The sequence below is a fragment of the Acipenser ruthenus genome, chromosome 20 (assembly GCF_902713425.1).
Source record: "Acipenser ruthenus chromosome 20, fAciRut3.2 maternal haplotype, whole genome shotgun sequence".
Classification (NCBI taxonomy): Eukaryota; Metazoa; Chordata; class Actinopteri; order Acipenseriformes; family Acipenseridae; genus Acipenser; species Acipenser ruthenus.
In genome coordinates, this window is record NC_081208.1 from 3,325,920 (window position 1) to 3,343,889 (window position 17,970).

Consider the following 17,970-nt stretch of genomic DNA (forward strand, 5'->3'; position numbering starts at 1 on the left):
CATTTGGGTGTAGGTCGATCTGAAATAGGGGTCTTGGGGGGGCATGCCACAGGTTTTGGAAACAGTAATACATTTAACATTTCCTTTTACCTGTTTTTTTTTTTTATATAAAATATTTACTTGCTCGGTTGTATCCGAGGAGTGTGTTTTATTTTTTTTTTACTGAGCACCCCCAGACACACGCATTTGCCGTGGATGTATGCAATGTGGCTTACTGGGATGGGGTTTGATAATTTGGATTAGACTCTTTTTCTTGTCAATAGTTGTTTATATATATAAAAAAAATATTTGGAACAGTGCAGTTCTACAGTATACACTTGCTATTTCACTCAACTGACTTTGGGTTCGAAACAAAAAGTGGCTTTTTTTATAGTCATCTTTTATTGCACTCACAGATCCAGACTGCTACATTTCCTATATATGTGGAGCACCAGTATGGCTCTGGTTAAGTGTAATTTCAAACCCGGCATACACAATGATTTCCTTTTAACTTTACTATAAAAGGCTTCATCACGTTATGAGATGTCTTGAGATTTTGAGCTATTGTCTGGAGATACCTGTCTGGCTGACCTATAACCTGGTGCCTTTACTCTGGAAATGAATGAGAAATGAAAATCAATAAAAACCTTTTTTTTTAATGCCTTTGTCTCTCTAGATAAACAGAAAATATTTGTGATGTCATTGAAGGCTTACAGTGGCTTGTATGCTAATCCTTTTATTCACGGTGCTGTAATTCACCATACGTAAAAAAAAACCAAAAAAACCCATTCTCTTCATTATTGAGAGAGCTCTGTTACAGTACATTATCAGGTTTTAGATTTCGGTCTGCAAGCCACCGACAGGTTTCATTAGCAGACCAGAATTACAATGACAGGCTTTAGGGAGTACTAATCAACATTCATGCATGGACTGAGCTGTCTATTTAAGGACCAACTAATACACAGTATATGGTCTTGGTAAAAGATGGTCCTTATATGTTCTTATTGTAGTTTTGGAATTGAAGAATTGTGGTCATGTCTTTACTTATCCCCTGACAGAAATACACATGTTTAGTAAGGTACCCTAGGATTGAATGAACTCACAGAAATGAATGCAATCCTAAAGGACTGTTGTTTTCTTACAAATTACTTGAATACACTGTTTATATAAAACATGCTAACAAAGAATATAGTACATTTTATCATGTGGAAACAGTAAAACTAAAAAGAAACTTCCATCATTTCTCAAACGAGTAACTAAACCATGCAATTTTACTCGCATGCTAACTATATATCACAGATTACACCCATAAAACCCATGATCCTTTAAAATTGCTGTAGACCTCAATTTGCAATTTTGCAAATGTGCCCCCCCCCCCCCCACATCCACTTACTGTAGATTACATATTGTAAGATCATTTGAAATAAAGAAAGCTCTTTTTGTGCAGACTCAGTATTTGGTGGCTCTTTTTGGGTGGAGCTTTGAATGCAACTTCATATCCAAAGTGTAAACGTAAAACGACTGAATGTTCACATTACACGAAGCAGGTTTTTAATTCATTCTGTAGATGCTTTAATGGGCTCACTTTATTCTTGTTTTTTGATTTGTCTTTTTTATGACACATGTACTGTAGCACTTGGTGATAATTGGGGCGTATAAACCTTTGGAACTTTAGGTATGCATTGCACATACTTGGCTTGGAGCCCAGGTGACATTCAGCGTTACCTTTTAGGGATCATTGATTTTGCACGTAATAGTTCCTTATTTAGTAGGGTAAACAATAAAGGGCTTGACATTTTTATTGCTTTCTTTTTTCCTCATGATTGTTAGAAAAATCTGATTGGTTCAGTAAATACATTTTACTGCGAGGAGGAAAATATTCTCACCAGACATGTTCGTCATGTTTTTTTTTTTTCTATCTTGGGTTTAAATATGCTTCTCGTTGTACACAGTTTTCTAAAAACATCTGAATTTTGAGGTCTTATGTGGTTAAGATTTTATCAATAAAAATGTTCTGCCTCATTTACTTTTATGTTTTACTAATTAAAAAATTATGAAGGGTGGGGGGGGGAGTAAGATGTGCTACAGCGTGTTAAATTCCACAATTTCAAATCTTAAGATTTCAGTTTGCTTTCATGTTCATATGGATTTCTGTGAAATAGAGACAGTACCGACATCAATATAGACTGCGTCTTTAGGACTCCAGTTCACCCTATATATTACATACAGTGCACAGTGTACCAATCACTCTGTGGAAACAAGAATCTTCCAACAGAACGTCCAGTCTGACTAATGCAAACAACATGCTTGTGTTTTTGGAGCCAGTCGTTGATTGATTAATTTAGCGATGAGGGATTTACTGATTATTGGAAGTGGCTTGGCCCTAAAAACCAGACTGGATATCACAGAGGCAGGTGCCTGCCTTCTCTCTATCTGTCTGTCTCTGTCCTGCACAGAGCCTCTGTCTTGATGCAGAAGATTTATTGGATACAGAAAGTAATTATGTTTTTGAAATGTATTTTTCATAGGTTCGTGCGACAGTGTCGCTTACCCTGTGAGTCACTCACCTCAGATATGCTTGGGGGTGGGAAAAATTACCACTGGGCAAACTTTATTGAACTATTTTGCATATTTGTCAAATAATTTACTTGCAGTAACAATTGGCTGTATTTATTTTGCTCTGCAGTTTTATCTGCATGGCAGTGAATTGTGCTAATCACATGAGGTCATCATTTTTATGATCAGTAACTGTTCATTCAGTGTCAGATGAAGTGGAAGAATAGTGTTAATAGTTCCATAGAATCGCATGTTGTCAGTGCATGTGTTTTGGGTTTGGCATTCAGTAGGCCAGTCCAGGACTAGTCTGTATACAGTGGTGTAATCCTAAATCTGAAGGTACCGGAACACCACTAAAATAGCGATATTCTTAAGAATTATTCTACAAATGCACATTTTTATGTGTATTCTGAACTTCTAGTAACATATACAATAGGTAATGCATTTATTGATTTTCAGCATGCAAAGTGTCTTTCTCCAGCTTAGCTTGTGTCCGCAGTCGTAGTCGATGCACTGTTGCTGTCGCAGCCTTCTTAACGAAGTTGTTCGTAATAGAAGTTCCTAATGCTCTCTTCGTTGCATCAAGAGGACTACTGACTGAATCAGACAGTTGAGTCATGTGACCTAGCTTGCCTATTTTAGAAGTTCCGGCTCGACTACATCACTGCAGCCTATAGAAAATCATTCCAGACTTCACCACTATCTGTATAGATGAAGGCCACCTAATAAAACAAATGCTGTGAAGGTTAGATGTTTAAACAGTAAAAATCCTAAACCGTGTAGTATTTCACAACGTTTAACCAAAAATATCTGGTTGAATGGGAATCTTGCAGTGTTTTAAGTCATTTACAGCATCTTGATGCATAATTTAACCCATGTCAATTGTTCCCCTAACAGGTTTGACTGATGAAGAGGTTGAGCTGGCTATTCAGCATGCAGGCGTTTCCATCGAGGAGCCCCATTCCCTGAGTCCTTCAGGCCAGCAGCATCTGCTCCATCCACCTCACCTGGCCCCTGTGCAGTACAGTGAGTGCCGCTTCTAATCAAAACCCTTCAGTTTACAATGCTTCTCTTAGTATGCCTACATTTACCAGTATTCATCGTTTTATAATTATGGATGGCACACCTGTGTGATATTCCAAAAATAATAATTTCCTCCTTTTCAAGAAGCATTCCCTTATGTCCAAACAGGTATTTCTCATATTGATAGTCAAAAGCCCCCTGGTTATCTAGAAGAAGAAAAACAAAAAACTGATCCTGGACTTGGGTATATCAACTATAAAATTGCTTATATCCGTAAAAGACACTCCGACTATTTTAATTGGTTATCGTAGGGTTACGTAGCGCTGAGAGATTTCAGTCGGAACCCCCAAACAGGGTTTGAACCCCTGTCCTTTAAGTGCTGTTACCTGATTTACTGACGCAGAATGGAGTCTGCATGGTGTTTAACCTGTATGACAGTGATATTAGATACATTCCACTCTCATTTATTGTGACACTGTCCTTGACTCTCAAGCATTTCATGTTTTGTAATGAAAGTGATTTTGATGGGATGCCATGGAGATAGGTTCCATCCTGGGTGCATAGTGGTTTTATATCCCAGAGCTATAAGAGAGTCTTTTATAATGAGGTTGGAATGTTTTCCCTTATACATGGGGGTCAATCTGCAAGTGGCTACCAATTCTGATGTCCTTGTTACAAGTAGATCATATAGCGGCCTGCATTCATCTCTGTCTTGAGTAATGGATACTTTGATCTCTAGTGGAAGGACGGGTAGAACACTCTTAAACCCAATAAAAATTGAAAGAAGATTGGAAAATGTGAACCAGCTCTTTGGTTTAACTGACTGAATAAAAGTGTTGGTGGTGAAAGATAATCAAATCTGTAAAGCTTAAACCACTTGGTTTTCCATCTTTTTTGAGACTCAAATCCAAGAGAAATACAAATGTATGGGACGCTGCGCCGTACCCTACAGAGAAGCACTTTCCTTATCCTGGGCTTGGGTTGACGTACACACTTTATGTTGTGTGTGTGTGTATATATACTCTTTGCTATATCTTCAGGGTTAGATAAATTGAGTCTTTTAACAAGTGATAAAGGGTATGACAACCATTTGGACCTGCATTCTGATCATGTAGTGGGGAATGTTCACTTACATTCCTACAAGCAATCTAGCCTCGTTTCATTGTATATGAGAATTGTTAAATTCAATTTCTGCCTTTTTCAAAAGAGCATTTTACATCCCTGAAACGGAAACAAGACCTTTTTTAATGCTGTTTCTGTATTTATTATTTTTTACCTTTTGTATCGTTGCCGACCATTGCAATGAACCTTTTTAACTACAAAAAGAAAAGAAAAGAAAATGGTTTTGATTAAACTAAAGAAACAAGACTTTGCACGAATGACAATAAATCTGATAAATGATATTTGAATTAGTTGTGTAGCTGTAATTTATTACATAAAATATAATTTATTTGACACAAGATTATTTGCTGGAAGCATCAGTCAACCCAGCTAGTTCAAACAAGCTATTAGCCAAATCCTTGGAAACCAGACTGTTGGATTATGAGGGATACAAATCTTAATTAGAAAGAAAAAGAATAATAATGTTTTAAAGTGCAGCCGCCACATGCGCCTGTGTGGAGGCACAGAGCGAGTCTGGTGAGATCGCAGTTGCTACACCCAGGGGCCAAATTGAAACACTCTCTTGAGTTGGAATACTAATATCTCCTGACACAGGGGGAAAAGTACTGGCGGACAGTGGCTGCTGTAATGAGATACGTTCACAGAAATAGATTTAGTTTATGGTCGTGTCTGGACACTGGGTAAATCCGATCCTGTTCATTTTTCCTGATTTTTCTGGATTTTAAAAATGTATAATTTAATTATCATCCCTGTGCTTATTTCCTCAAACGACTGGCTACAACACGAATGTTATTCTTAGAAGGGTAACACCTTCGCTACAGATTCCTCATCAATAACACCTGAATATCATATTCACTTCCTCCTGAGTTCTGAAGTATTTCATTTTGAATTCAGCTTGGGTGATTTCATTTCGATTTAATTACCTGTGTTCATTCCATGTTTCTTTAACAAATGATGTTGATCGCATGTAAAAGGCCTGCATTCTTGCAGGAATTAACACTTCTCGCAATTAACAGAGCTGAATTCCAAATGAATTACTTGAACTTGGAGGAAGTGCATGAGATATTCAGCTGTTGATCCTGCGGTAGTCACTCAGAATTCATTCTGAATCTGCTGCCATTCTTTTAAAGTATCCTTTATAATCTTTGAGAAGCTCCGAGACCAATTCTGAACATCTGCTTTAAGCACAACTAGATGCTCTGAGCTGCGATTTGACTGCCAAAAATAAAATGCTTACCAGGTAACTGACCATGGGAAATATAACTTGTGACTGCTACGTGCAAATAGTTGGGTTCAAAGTACAGGCAGGTTAAAAACAGATGCATATTCTTTGTTATATTGCGTTAAACTTTACAAAAATTTCTGCTGCTGATTTCGGTCAGGCATTTGATAAAGCAGAAGCTAAGGGTAGTCATTCAACATGGTTCATCTTTGACCTTGTGTCTTTGTCTGTCTGTCAAAGTATCAGAAATACCACGTGTTAAGAACACTGGCAGGTGACTTAGAAGGGCTGTTGTTTTCATCATCGTTGGACCTTTTTTAAAAAATCTTATCAAGATCAAGCCCCATTTTAATGTCTGATATCTAATGGTGTAGCCCAAACAAGAGCAAAAGTGCCTTGGTTTGAGAATGACTTAAACGTGTGCTTTTAGACATGTAATGTGTTATCAGTAACATGCCGGGCAGTTCTCTCCTCAGCACGCTACCTGTATGCAAAACATTTGTGCTACAATTCATTTGTTCTTCCGTGTAAATATGTAACCGTTTTTATCTGATTTTCTCTGCCGCCAGGGAAGTAGTCCTTCTTTTTCTTTTTTTCTTTTTTTTTTTTTTTTAATTAGTGTTACAGGATCTTGCCAATAATATTAGAGGTCAGATTTGTTTCCTGGGGCCATATGTTTTGGAAAAGTTATGTTTGGTCTATGTCCCATACGGTTTTATAAAATTAACTTTTTTAATAGGAAAATGCCAGATGCACAGTTCCACCTAGTATAACCTCCAAGCGCTGCAAGTAGCAACACGAGAATGCTTATTTGTCTCATGGTGTTGTTGTGTCTACCCTGTGTGATATAAACAGAATGGACTGTCAACAGAACACGCTTTATAGGGGTACATCATTTAAAGTTTGTCTTATATGCTATGAATTTTGGTTTTGTGCGTCATGTAGTATTTGAATAATTGCAGCTAATTTTAGATAATTTCTGTGGATTTCCTCTTGCTGTTATTTGATCTTTTAACTGATAATATGGTATGGTATTTAAAAAAGGACAGCCTGTAACAAGAATATGAATAGAATAATGATGTGCATTAGGGTGAATAAATACATACATTTCCATCCTAACCTTTAACTATTGCATCTTTTTAGAATGATTTAGTATATCATATTTCAGCAGAGGAAATCGTTAATCACATCTCTACGCCACCAATTGAAGTGAGACTTTTTTTTTTTTTTTTTTTTTTAACAACCCTTCTATTCTGTTTTGTAGGTCCTTCAGGCTCCAGATGGCGAGATTATGGCGCTCTAGCGATTATAATGGCTGGAATGGCCTTTGGTTTCCAGCAGCTTTACCGGGTATGTCATCACAATTCTAACTGGACAAGCTGCTTTAATTACTACAGTATTTTGGGAAGAGGACCTGGTTTCTAAGATGTTGTCAGTGAGCAGTATTTTTACTATTAGATTTCTATATATTTTACATGTGGTTTCATTATGCAGTACTAAGCATTAGAACGAGAGAGCAAGAACCCAGAAGTCCAGTAATAAATGGTTTTATTTGCTTGGTGAACTAGCCTCAGGTTTTCTTTGGGGAGCTCATTTGCAAGCATTTTATTTATTTTTTTCACTCGAGCTTTGATTTCCGGGTCTCCAGTTATAAGCATGACGCCTCTTCTTGCCGTAGCCCCCCGCGTTCAAAACCCTGTTTCTCGGTCCTCTCGCCCAAACTGCACTGCCTCTCTTACACAATATGAGACACCACGTATTCACTTCTAAATAAAAAAACATTTCAAATCATGTTGCCAGTTAGAAGAACGTACCTAAAACATTAACGTTTTTATAGTAACTGTTCAGAGGCCTATATAAAGGTTATTTCCTGGAGAGAACTCTGTTGCTATGGTGCTATGTCATCAGTGTTAACACAGAATTCCCTCTGCAGGGTCTCTTATACTGTCACAATACAGGCGCTTGTACTTGTCTTCCCATATGCCCAATCTATGCACACTTTATTTATACTATAGAACGACTTGTAAACAAGGTTCACAGTGGCAAGCCTATTAATTACATTATGTTGACACTCATTTCATCTTTTCAACTTTAAAGTGTTTATTACTTCTAGTGGCATCAACAACCCTCGCGCTGCATAATGACTGCGAAAACCTTGTCTCGGTATAGACTCCTCATTAGCAGCATTAAAGACACAGGAGTGAAGCTGAAACCTATTGAAAAGCAGGAGCAAATATGCCAGATGTAACTCTAAACTCAAGCTGTAATGTGTTTTTTTATTTATTTATTTATTTTTACTTCCTTTGGGGGGGGAAAAAGATCATGTTAATAACTAGGATTCACATGCTCTTCCTTCCAAGAAGAAAAACTTACAAACAAATCAAAAAAAATAAAAGCAATGCAAGATTTAAATCTTTTATAGGTTTCCATTGATGTTTTCAGAGAGCTGTTTATATCGAATGTACATGTGTTCAGTGAACAGGTATTACTTTAGCTGGTCAAGGAGTTCTTTTCTAGTCACAGTTCTAGGACCTTTAAAAGTACTTTAATTCTAAAAACCTAATTTCCCTCTTTATAGAGAAGCGTTTGCCTGCAGCCTATGTATCTGTATATGCAGTACAGTGTGTAACACACATCTGAGAAAGCTGTGTGAAAGCAGGCTGTTTCTTTAAGCTGTTTCTATGTGACCGCCATCAACTTGCAAACCTCTGTAGTGACAGAAAGTTGCAGCCACAAATCTACATGCGAGGGCCTCGGGGGTGGATTTTTCCACAGCATCCATAATGCAATGCTTTAGTTCACCCCCATTGGCGACCCTGTGTCCAAACACTGTGGCCTCATAGTAAGAAATCCATAGGGGTGGTGTCATCTGATCGCCCTCTACCGACCCCGAGTTCAGTAACTCCCTGACCGGTGATTAGCGCTCACATTAGTGAACACGGTTTATTTAGGAGACAGTGTGGTTTAATAAGTTTTAGTTGGTCTGGTGGACGCGTATGGTTCCACCTTGCCCACTTGCTCATAGTGTTGCTAGACTGTCCGCTTAGGCCTGGGTGAAGCTAAACAAGCAGGGTAGGCTTGAATCTGAACGGAAGGCCCTTCAGTCAAAAACAAAGCAGAGGTGGGTGAGAAATAGGCGGTTTAACAAAGTCGTTCTTTAGTTAAATTGTCTGCCATTTTTATTCAAAATCTGCTATTTTCAGTTTAGTTACTCAAACGCATACTGTACGTCCTATAATTATCTGGTATGTTTAGCATGATAATGTAATGCTACTTACTCAAATACTAACAAGGTGTCCAAGACAGGGGGTGGGAGGAATCTTTAAACATAAGCCAGTGGAAACTTTAAGACATTTTTTAACCATGATCTTGGAAGTACTTGATAATAGTCTTAATTATCAACAAATGTTAAATGTTGGGTTTCTTTTATGTATACATTTTTTTTTATATCTTTCCACAATGGGTGCTTTTTTTAATTGGCAGGTAACAATCAAAGTGTCACGAGCTGTGAATCAATCACAGTTGCACATCCTGTCAGGTTGCAGAAATACTCTCCTGGCTGGTTGATCCTATTACACAGATGTAGCAACACATATTTAGTGTGATATTATAGTAGCATCTTACAAAGGTAGCTGGTTCAGCTAAAGAGAGGGAGTGACTCGCTTTAAAATAAGCAAATGTTATTGTGGATTTAGATTCTGAATCATCAGCTTTTATTACAATAATGGATTCAGTGGGAAATAATATAAATGACTGGTGTGTAATTGAATTTGAGCGATTGTCACTTACCGGAATGAAACCTGCACTTCACAAATACATAAATTAAACACTGAAAATGTATTTTATTTAAAAGAAAAAAAAAACAGCTACTAACATAAAGGATTAAGTACAGGAAAAAACAAGTGATAATGGGGAAGGAAAATGAAAACAGTTAGCAGAAATGGGGCAATGGTGTTATTGTTGGAAATTTAAGGCTCGTTCACAGCAGATTGTCTTCTATGAAACATGCCTTTCTGGGGTGGAATCCTAATAGTGTCTGGTATTTTTTAATTGCAGAAATACATCCTTCCTCTCATTATGGGCAGCAGGGAGGATAAGAAGCATCTGCAGAGGATCGAGAGCAACATTTCGGAGATGAGTGGCACCCTGACACAGACAGGTGAAGATTAATATCTTCATCACTTTTCCTCCTGAACATATTTTCCTTCATTTCATTTATCTGTCGTGAAAATCTGCTTGCATTTTACAAATGACGCTCCCGTCATTTTGGTTTAATATGAAATTGCTTGTTTACTGTCGGGCTCGGCCTCAATTAATTACGTTTTACTGAAAAGCTCTTAACCTCAGAATATTAATGAGGGATGAGGGGAGAGAAATGACAATATATTTTTTTTATTTATTTTTTTTATGGCTAGAAAGTTCATTTTAATTTCTGCCATGAAGCATGCGTCTCTAGCCGGTGATTAACTGAGCTGTGACGGGTACATTTCTAAATCCGGACAGGTAAGACATTTCTGCCTGCCTGTCAAGTATAAACATCAGCTTTTCTCAAGCTACAATTAAGTATCTTTGTAACCCGTTAAAACAACTAGAGGTCTTTTATATGAAGAGGGATGTTGGGCATGGAACAGCCTGTTACCCTGTGATTTCTCAACAGTGTTATGAGCTGATACGGATGCTGTTACATTTCTGTTACAAATTAATAAATGGATTGGATGATTGCATTGGTTCATGTACTTCTCAGAGAGATAATAAAAAGATGAAATCCAGCCTCGGAGTTTACCCCCAAAGCTACACTTTGCTTTAAGTGTAAAGTCTGATACAAAACTTCAGGGGGTGAGGTGGTATTTTTATTTTTTAGTTGATCATGAGAGAGATATAAATGTGTGAAAAACTATGTCGATCTGATTAACACATGAGCACAAATGTTTACTGCCGTTGACTCTGGTATGCAACAAAACTTCCTCGTGAAATGTTGTTTTTTGGCAGTGGTAGTGTTTTTTTTGTTTTTGTTTTTAAACAAATTTCTATTTTGTTTATCGTAATCTTTCAGATCTTAAGATAAGGCTTTTTATTTTGTGTCTTTTTTTTGTCTCGGCTAAAACCACAATCGCACGTAAAACCAAATCGCAACCTGTTTCCCGAGTATGAAAATGTGAGTTTGTGACACAAAGAAGCTTTGTCTTTTTTTTTTTTTTTTTCCCACTCTCGGCTACAATGATGCAGTATTGCCCTGTTTTTTCTAACAAAATGTTTGCAGTTTCAACATTATCACTGGTCCCCATAGTGTTGTGCTGAAAACCTTTTGTTCTTGTGGGTGGGGGCAGGTGTGGGAATCTGACCTGGAAAGTAAGTGTACCAGGAAGAACAAATAAACAAGCAAATAACTTTAATTTACACGTCAGTGTTATTGGACATGTGCTGTAAGTTCTTACTGCTCTATAAAGTACACAGCTGTAGGGCAGAAGATGTATGTCCAGGTTATCGCATCACCCACACAGGTTTGAACATCAAGGCTAGAACTGTGATTCTGTATGAAACATTCTGATCCATCCCATAAAAAGAAACAGCAATTACCACATTCAACCATCAGGTGGAACTGTTTGCTATGCAAAAATCCAGTTTAATGTAAAAGTAAATGGACTTCTTAACCTCTTCAATTCAAGATGCAAAAAGGAATGTGCTCTGCAGGTACCAGATTTTGAAATTATTGTAATTTGTTTTTTTATTATATTTTTGTTTGTACAAAAAAATATATATAGTTAGCAAAATGTATACACAGTGAAATAAACATTTTATATACATAACAGAAATATTCACATTTTTTATGTAAAGTATGTACAAAATTACACACACAATATATAAAAGGATTACAAAAAAAAAAGTTTTTTGTACAATAAAATGAAATACTATGTATATACTTTAGATAGTGGTATTTCCGACTCTTCTCAATGTCTTCACAGATAGATAGGGATTTTTCGATCTCCCTTTGCCGACTTCAAAACACATATCACATTACTAACACTGCCTTAGGGCATTGTGACAGAGGGAAAGAATCTGAGCTGCAAATCTCAGTACAAAGGGGACGTAGCCGGAGCGCTGTGTTTTTGTTTTGTTTATTTGTGTAGCAGAGGACTGCAGCCATGGAGCACGACTAGCACTGCACAGCACAAAAGAGCACAACAGAGCACCACTGCACCTACAACCCAGCACAACAGAGCACCACTGTACTACAACCCAGCACAACAGAGCACCACTGCACTACAACCCAGCACAACAGAGCACCACTGTACTACAACCCAGCACAACAGAGCTCCACTGTACTACAACCCAGCACAACAGAGCACCACTGTAGTACAACAGAGCACCATTGCATTACAACCCAGCACAACAGAGCTCCACTGTACTACAACCCAGCACAGCACAGCACCACTGCACTATAACCCAGCACAACAGAGCACCACTGTACTACAACCCAGCACAACAGAGCACTACTGTACTACAATCCAGCACAACAGAGAACCACTGCACTACAACCCAGCACAACAGAGCACCACTGCACTACAACCCAGCACAACAGAGCACCACTGCACTAGAACCCAGCACAACAGAGCACCACTGCACTAGAACCCAGCACAACAGAGCACCACTGCACTAGAACCCAGCACAACAGAGCACCACTGCACTACAACCCAGCACAACAGAGCACCACTGCACTACAACCCAGCACAACAGAGCACCACTGCACTACAACCCAGCACAACAGAGCACCACTGCACTACAACCCAGCACAACAGAGCACCACTGCACTACAACCCAGCACAACAGAGCACCACTGCACTACAACCCAGCCCAACAGAGCACCACTGCACTACAACCCAGCACAACAGAGCACCACTGCACTACAACCAGTGCACTACCCGGTGCACTTGCGGATTACTGTACTGTGTTATTTTGTGAAACCTTTTTGTTTGGGACTGAAAACCCGCCGTTATACCGCTATACCAGCAATGTTATGGGGTTAAAACGGCGGGTTTACAGTCCCAAACAAAAATGTTTCACAAAATAATAACACCAGTACAGTGATTATTATTAATTAAAACGGACAGTCACTTTGTCACCCACACCACTCACCTCCTGACGGGCATGTATACAAAGAGATCAGATTGGAAAAAAAAAAAAAAAAACCTAGAATAGACGGCCAACCTTGACGTACGCCGGCACATCATGGTACTGCAAGTGCTCTTTTATTTGACGCAGGTGCGTATGTCCTGGAGCTGATAAGGGGATACCAGACATCATATTCTGATTTCTAAATTGAAATCATCTGTACCCCCCCTCATAACCCTATCAAGCACAAAACAGGTCATTTCAGTTCTGTATTATTTAACCACTAACATTTTACATCTCATTTCCAAGGCTAAGCTATAGAAAGGATATGGCAAATGGCACCAAAGAATTCACCTTTTTGCTTTATAACTGAGCATCATTGTGGGACCTTCTGGCTATTTGGCAGGAGCTTTGACTTCCGAGCCACCAGCACTCTCTGGCAGACATGCACAGCAAAGTTACTGTCCCATAAGCACGCTATCTAAATTATAGACCTCCTTCACCAGCTGTTCCCAACGGAACCCATCTGAGGCACATTCGGAAGTACGACTCTTTGATAATGAAACTTGGATTTAGGTTTGAGAAAAACCCTTTCATTCCAGTAGTGCATTTCAAGGATAGTGTTTGGTACACAAAGCTTTTAGCCAGCAAACCAGCCAGCCAGCATTTTTAAAAACATTAACAGTCGGATGATGCTGCATCTTGATTTTAAACAAATTAGACCTTGTTTAACACTGTTTTCAAGGGTGAATGTTTTATTGATTTTATGTAATATAAGCAGCGTGGAACCCTATTGCATTAATTGGGGAATAAGAAACATTATTTGATCCAGAGAAGAGCTAACTACAGTCTGTATAGTTATTTGAAATTATACATTGCATTTATTGCACGATGAAGCAGCGCTGTTCATTTTATTACTTTTTTTTATTTTTCCCTTATCAACTATATCTTCAGCGAATCTTATTATAATTCAAGCCTCAAAGTATATGGAAGCAGAACAATGTTTATTAGGATTAGAAAGGGGAATTTTGGCTGTTTTTCCCCGTGTATGAAAGGATTTCGCTTGTTGGTTGTTTGGAGGATTTCGGATGCGTTAGGGCTGATGATTAGGCAGCTAATGGAAGTGTGTAGACAGTTATTTAATATACAGGCAGACACAAGATTAGAACTGAATCTATTTGTCTAGTGTAAAGAAAAATTCCATTTATATTGTTTCGTAATTCCCCAGACCTGGGCAAAGTGCAAAATGAAACTTATTGAGTTGTTTAGGAGTGGGTGAAGAAACACTGATGTGAAGTTGTGTACTGTATTAGTTGGGAGAATGACTTGTACATTCTTTTCTGCAATGCCTGCATATTCATTACAGCCCAAGTACTTGTGACCCTCACCTCAACAGACAACTGTTTTGGACTTTTAGAGTAAGGTGCGCTAGCCAAATGTGTTGTGCTTCTTGTTAAAGTGACGTTTTAGATAAAAGGATTGACACCGAGTAAAGCTTATGGTTAGACCACATAGCTGGATGTTTCTTGTTAACAGCAGTAGTTATTTCTGTAAGTTATCTAAACAGGTAAACAGGACCTAACGGAACCCCCTTTCCAAATACAGGGCCGTTACACAGAATGCGTTAAACTTCTATGTTCTGTCCAGGATTGAAGAAGGGCTGTACAAAGTTTTGGTGGGAGAGAACTATTGTATTTATTTTTTTTCACTCAAACAACACAAAGTACTGTTCTGTTTTTCTACCACAAACGTATCAATTTTACTGATGTCAACTCATGTCCTTCAGGTCAGGTGAGATTTTGGTTTTTAGATCAGTGACAATTATAGATTGTGAATATACATCCCATGATTGTAGGAGAGTGACAAGAAAGCAAAAGAGCAGGGCACCAGAGAAAAGGCTTGAGGAACCGCTGCCTTAATCTACAGATAACCCTAAATCCCCATTCTTGTCATGTAAAGAGGATTGACCGATGCTGCCCCAGTACTGTTCTCTCTGTTTGCAATGTATCTTTGTACAGTTAGATGGTTCTTTTGATGCACATACTAGAAAATCAACACATTGTATTTCATGATTTTTTTCTGTGTACAGTTGCATTTTCTTTTTTTTTTTTTAAATCGCCTTTCATAAACCGTGAAAACTAGTTGAAACTTAGAACAAAACTTGTATGCAAGTAGTAATAGTATATTCCTTCAAGAGACACGTGCGTCCCATATTCCCAAACCCATATGTTACCAGTGCAGTCTGTGAGCCAAATAAGCATCTGCAGAATGACCATTTAAGTGTTGGTATCGAAACAAAAATAATAGAAGGTGTTACCTTTTTCTTTCATCATATGTAAAACCTTTTTAAAATCCTACATTGAAGAATTGTAAACATTTCAACTTGTCGTTTTTGTTCTTTCGTCATGGCTTTCTGTTTGTCTTACCGCAGTGACGCAGTTGCAGACGACTCTGGCCTCGGTTCAGGAGCTTCTGGTTCAGCAGCAGCAGAGAATACAGGAGCTGTCACAGGAGCTGGCTACTTCAGAGGTAACCTGCAGTTCTGAAAGTTCGCAATTCAGCAAAGTACATGCTCCGTTCTAAAGCTGAGGGAACACTAAGCCATTTGTGGCTTGGAAATTGGTTTCAGGAGACTGGGTTTCAGGCCACTGCATAGCAAACCAGGGGAGACTTGGAGGGGTTTGATACAGCAGCCTCAAACTCGGTCTACTGGAACCAGGTTTCAAGCCACCTGAAAAAGGCGGCTTCATTTTCCCTCAGCTTTAGGGCTGTAAATATTAACTCCAGCACAAGCAGAGAATCTTCACATGTTTTTGTCTTGTCTTTATTTTCCCTTGTGGACGATTGACCTTGAAAGAATTACAAATATATATTTAACAAAAAAAAATTGAAGTTGAAAACAATAATTTACATTTTTTTCAATGACATCTAAATGAATGCTGTAGGCTCATCAAAATGTTGAAGTGATTAGGTTCATGTGCGGTATGTTTGTGCAAACAAAGTTGCTCAAAGCTTCTAGCCCTGCAGGTGGAGTCTGAGAACTCTGGGGACGCCCGCATCTCAGGGGACCCTCTCATAAACTCCTTCAAAATCTAACATGAAAGCTGTATAGTTCCCCTTCACTTCACGAGTGAGTGTCCCTGTCCTGGTCATTGAGACAAGTGCTGTGATCTTATGGACTAGTAGATGCTGGATTCCCTTCCTTGTAAGAGTAAGGGTGTACACTAATGCCCCAATACGATGCATATTCAATACATGTTATGGTCCTGATGGTCTACGTTGTATGGGGAGGAATCGGATCAAATTATTTTGTTAAAAGACACAAAAAAAAATTATATGGGGAGAGAATGTATGACCTGCTTGTAGCTGTATATCACGATATGATACACACCTCTATGATGACACAATATATCAAGTAAAGAACGTGGGGGGATTGTTCGATACACAATGAATCAGCCCCCTAATTGGGAGCACCTTCATTGAAAGCTGGGAGCCATCAAGAGCTTACATGTGCGAGTGGATTTTGAGGCAGGTGTCATTTTCGAAGGTGTGAGTAATTGGAATGGAGGGTGGAAATAACAACGGAAATTATTCGCTCAGCCTTTGCCTCAATGATGCCATTATACATTTTTAGCTAAATGGCCACAAAAAAAAAAAGCTTTGAAACCAGATTCAGTCAGAGTTTAATGTCCTTGGCTTGTTAAGCAAATGGGTGTTTGAGTAAGGCAGACGGGGATACAGGAAAACATGAGTATCCATCTGTTTAAGAAGAGAAAAAATACAACCATGTGTGTACCTGACTTAAGTGATATTGTGTTGGGGTTAAAAAAAAAAAAAGCAACATGCAAGTGCATTTAGATGTATTAAAAAATGACCGGTAGGAAGAAGATAGCTTTGCATTCTGTGCTAAGGCAGCTCTTGACAAGAGAGAGTTCAAATTCAACCCAGATGGTCAATCCTAACCCATTACTCTGAATCATTTCCTATATTCTGAAGCATTGTGTACTTTAACATGACTCATATTTAATATATCTGACAGGGATGCACAATCCCAGGGTGGAACAAAAATATAAAGACGATGAGAGAAAAAAAAAAAAAAAAAGCTAGATATAAACATACACACATAAATTTAAGTTTGCGGTGAGTGTCTTGTTGGAAGCATGCAGCGTATGAAAAAAGTATATTTAATATCAAAACACCCATTTAAACAAACCATGAACTCCACTTTATGGGCCACAGTGTTGATCTTAAATTTTCTTTGGGGATGTGGATCCATGTGGTATCAAGCCATATGGGAAATTAGAAAAATGTTTTTAGGGTCCTTAGCATGTGATTGAGAACACATGCTAGGCTGTTCAAGCTGCTTCTCATTTTCAGTTGGCGGTTTTTCTAGCTGGCTTTTGGGTTTCTCCCTGCATTACAAAACGTTCTGCTTTTGGCAATTAAACCTTTTAACACGGAAATGCTTATTTAACCCAAAACATATTGGAACTGACGTTTCTAAATAAATATCTTGTATTGTCTCTTTCAGCTGCTTAACGTGGGCTTCCCAGTTTTTGAGGATATTTTTTGGAGGCTTTTTCTCCAGGTGTGGACACAACATTTAGTGTAGACGAATGTATTATTCTGTTTTATTTTGTTAACTTTTATTTCACCCTGTTTTCTCTATCATTTTGTAATGCCCAGTTTGAATGTCGCTTCACCAGTGTAACTCGCAGTAAGACTGACGATCAGCGGGTGTTCTCAGTTTCTGGTGCCTCACCAATAGGGGTCGCTGTGGAGCTATGAGCCAAACCAATCCCGGACACATTTTTCCTGCCTATATAGCCAATGCAGAACTCCCTAAAGGCCCCCTGCCAAGATCGGCAACTCTGCACAACCAGGGTTTAAACCCGCGCCCCCCTGATCACATGACTCGGACCACACTCTTGTGTCTCTATTGGATGAGTGAATGGGGG

General features: G+C 38.5%; 1 protein-coding gene across 5 annotated transcripts in view; it reads left to right on the forward strand.

Annotated features, from left to right (window-relative positions):
- LOC131698828 (peroxisomal membrane protein PEX14-like) overlaps positions 1-17,970 on the forward strand; it is a 60,316-nt gene that overhangs the window by 33,972 nt on the left and 8,374 nt on the right. For all 5 annotated transcript variants that reach the window (XM_058993157.1, XM_058993158.1, XM_058993154.1 and 2 more), the window contains exons 4-7: positions 3,433-3,561; positions 7,167-7,252; positions 9,959-10,061; positions 15,444-15,541. In XM_058993157.1, coding sequence (XP_058849140.1) covers positions 3,433-3,561; positions 7,167-7,252; positions 9,959-10,061; positions 15,444-15,541 — 416 coding nt within the window. The remainder of the gene's footprint in view (positions 1-3,432; positions 3,562-7,166; positions 7,253-9,958; positions 10,062-15,443; positions 15,542-17,970) is intronic.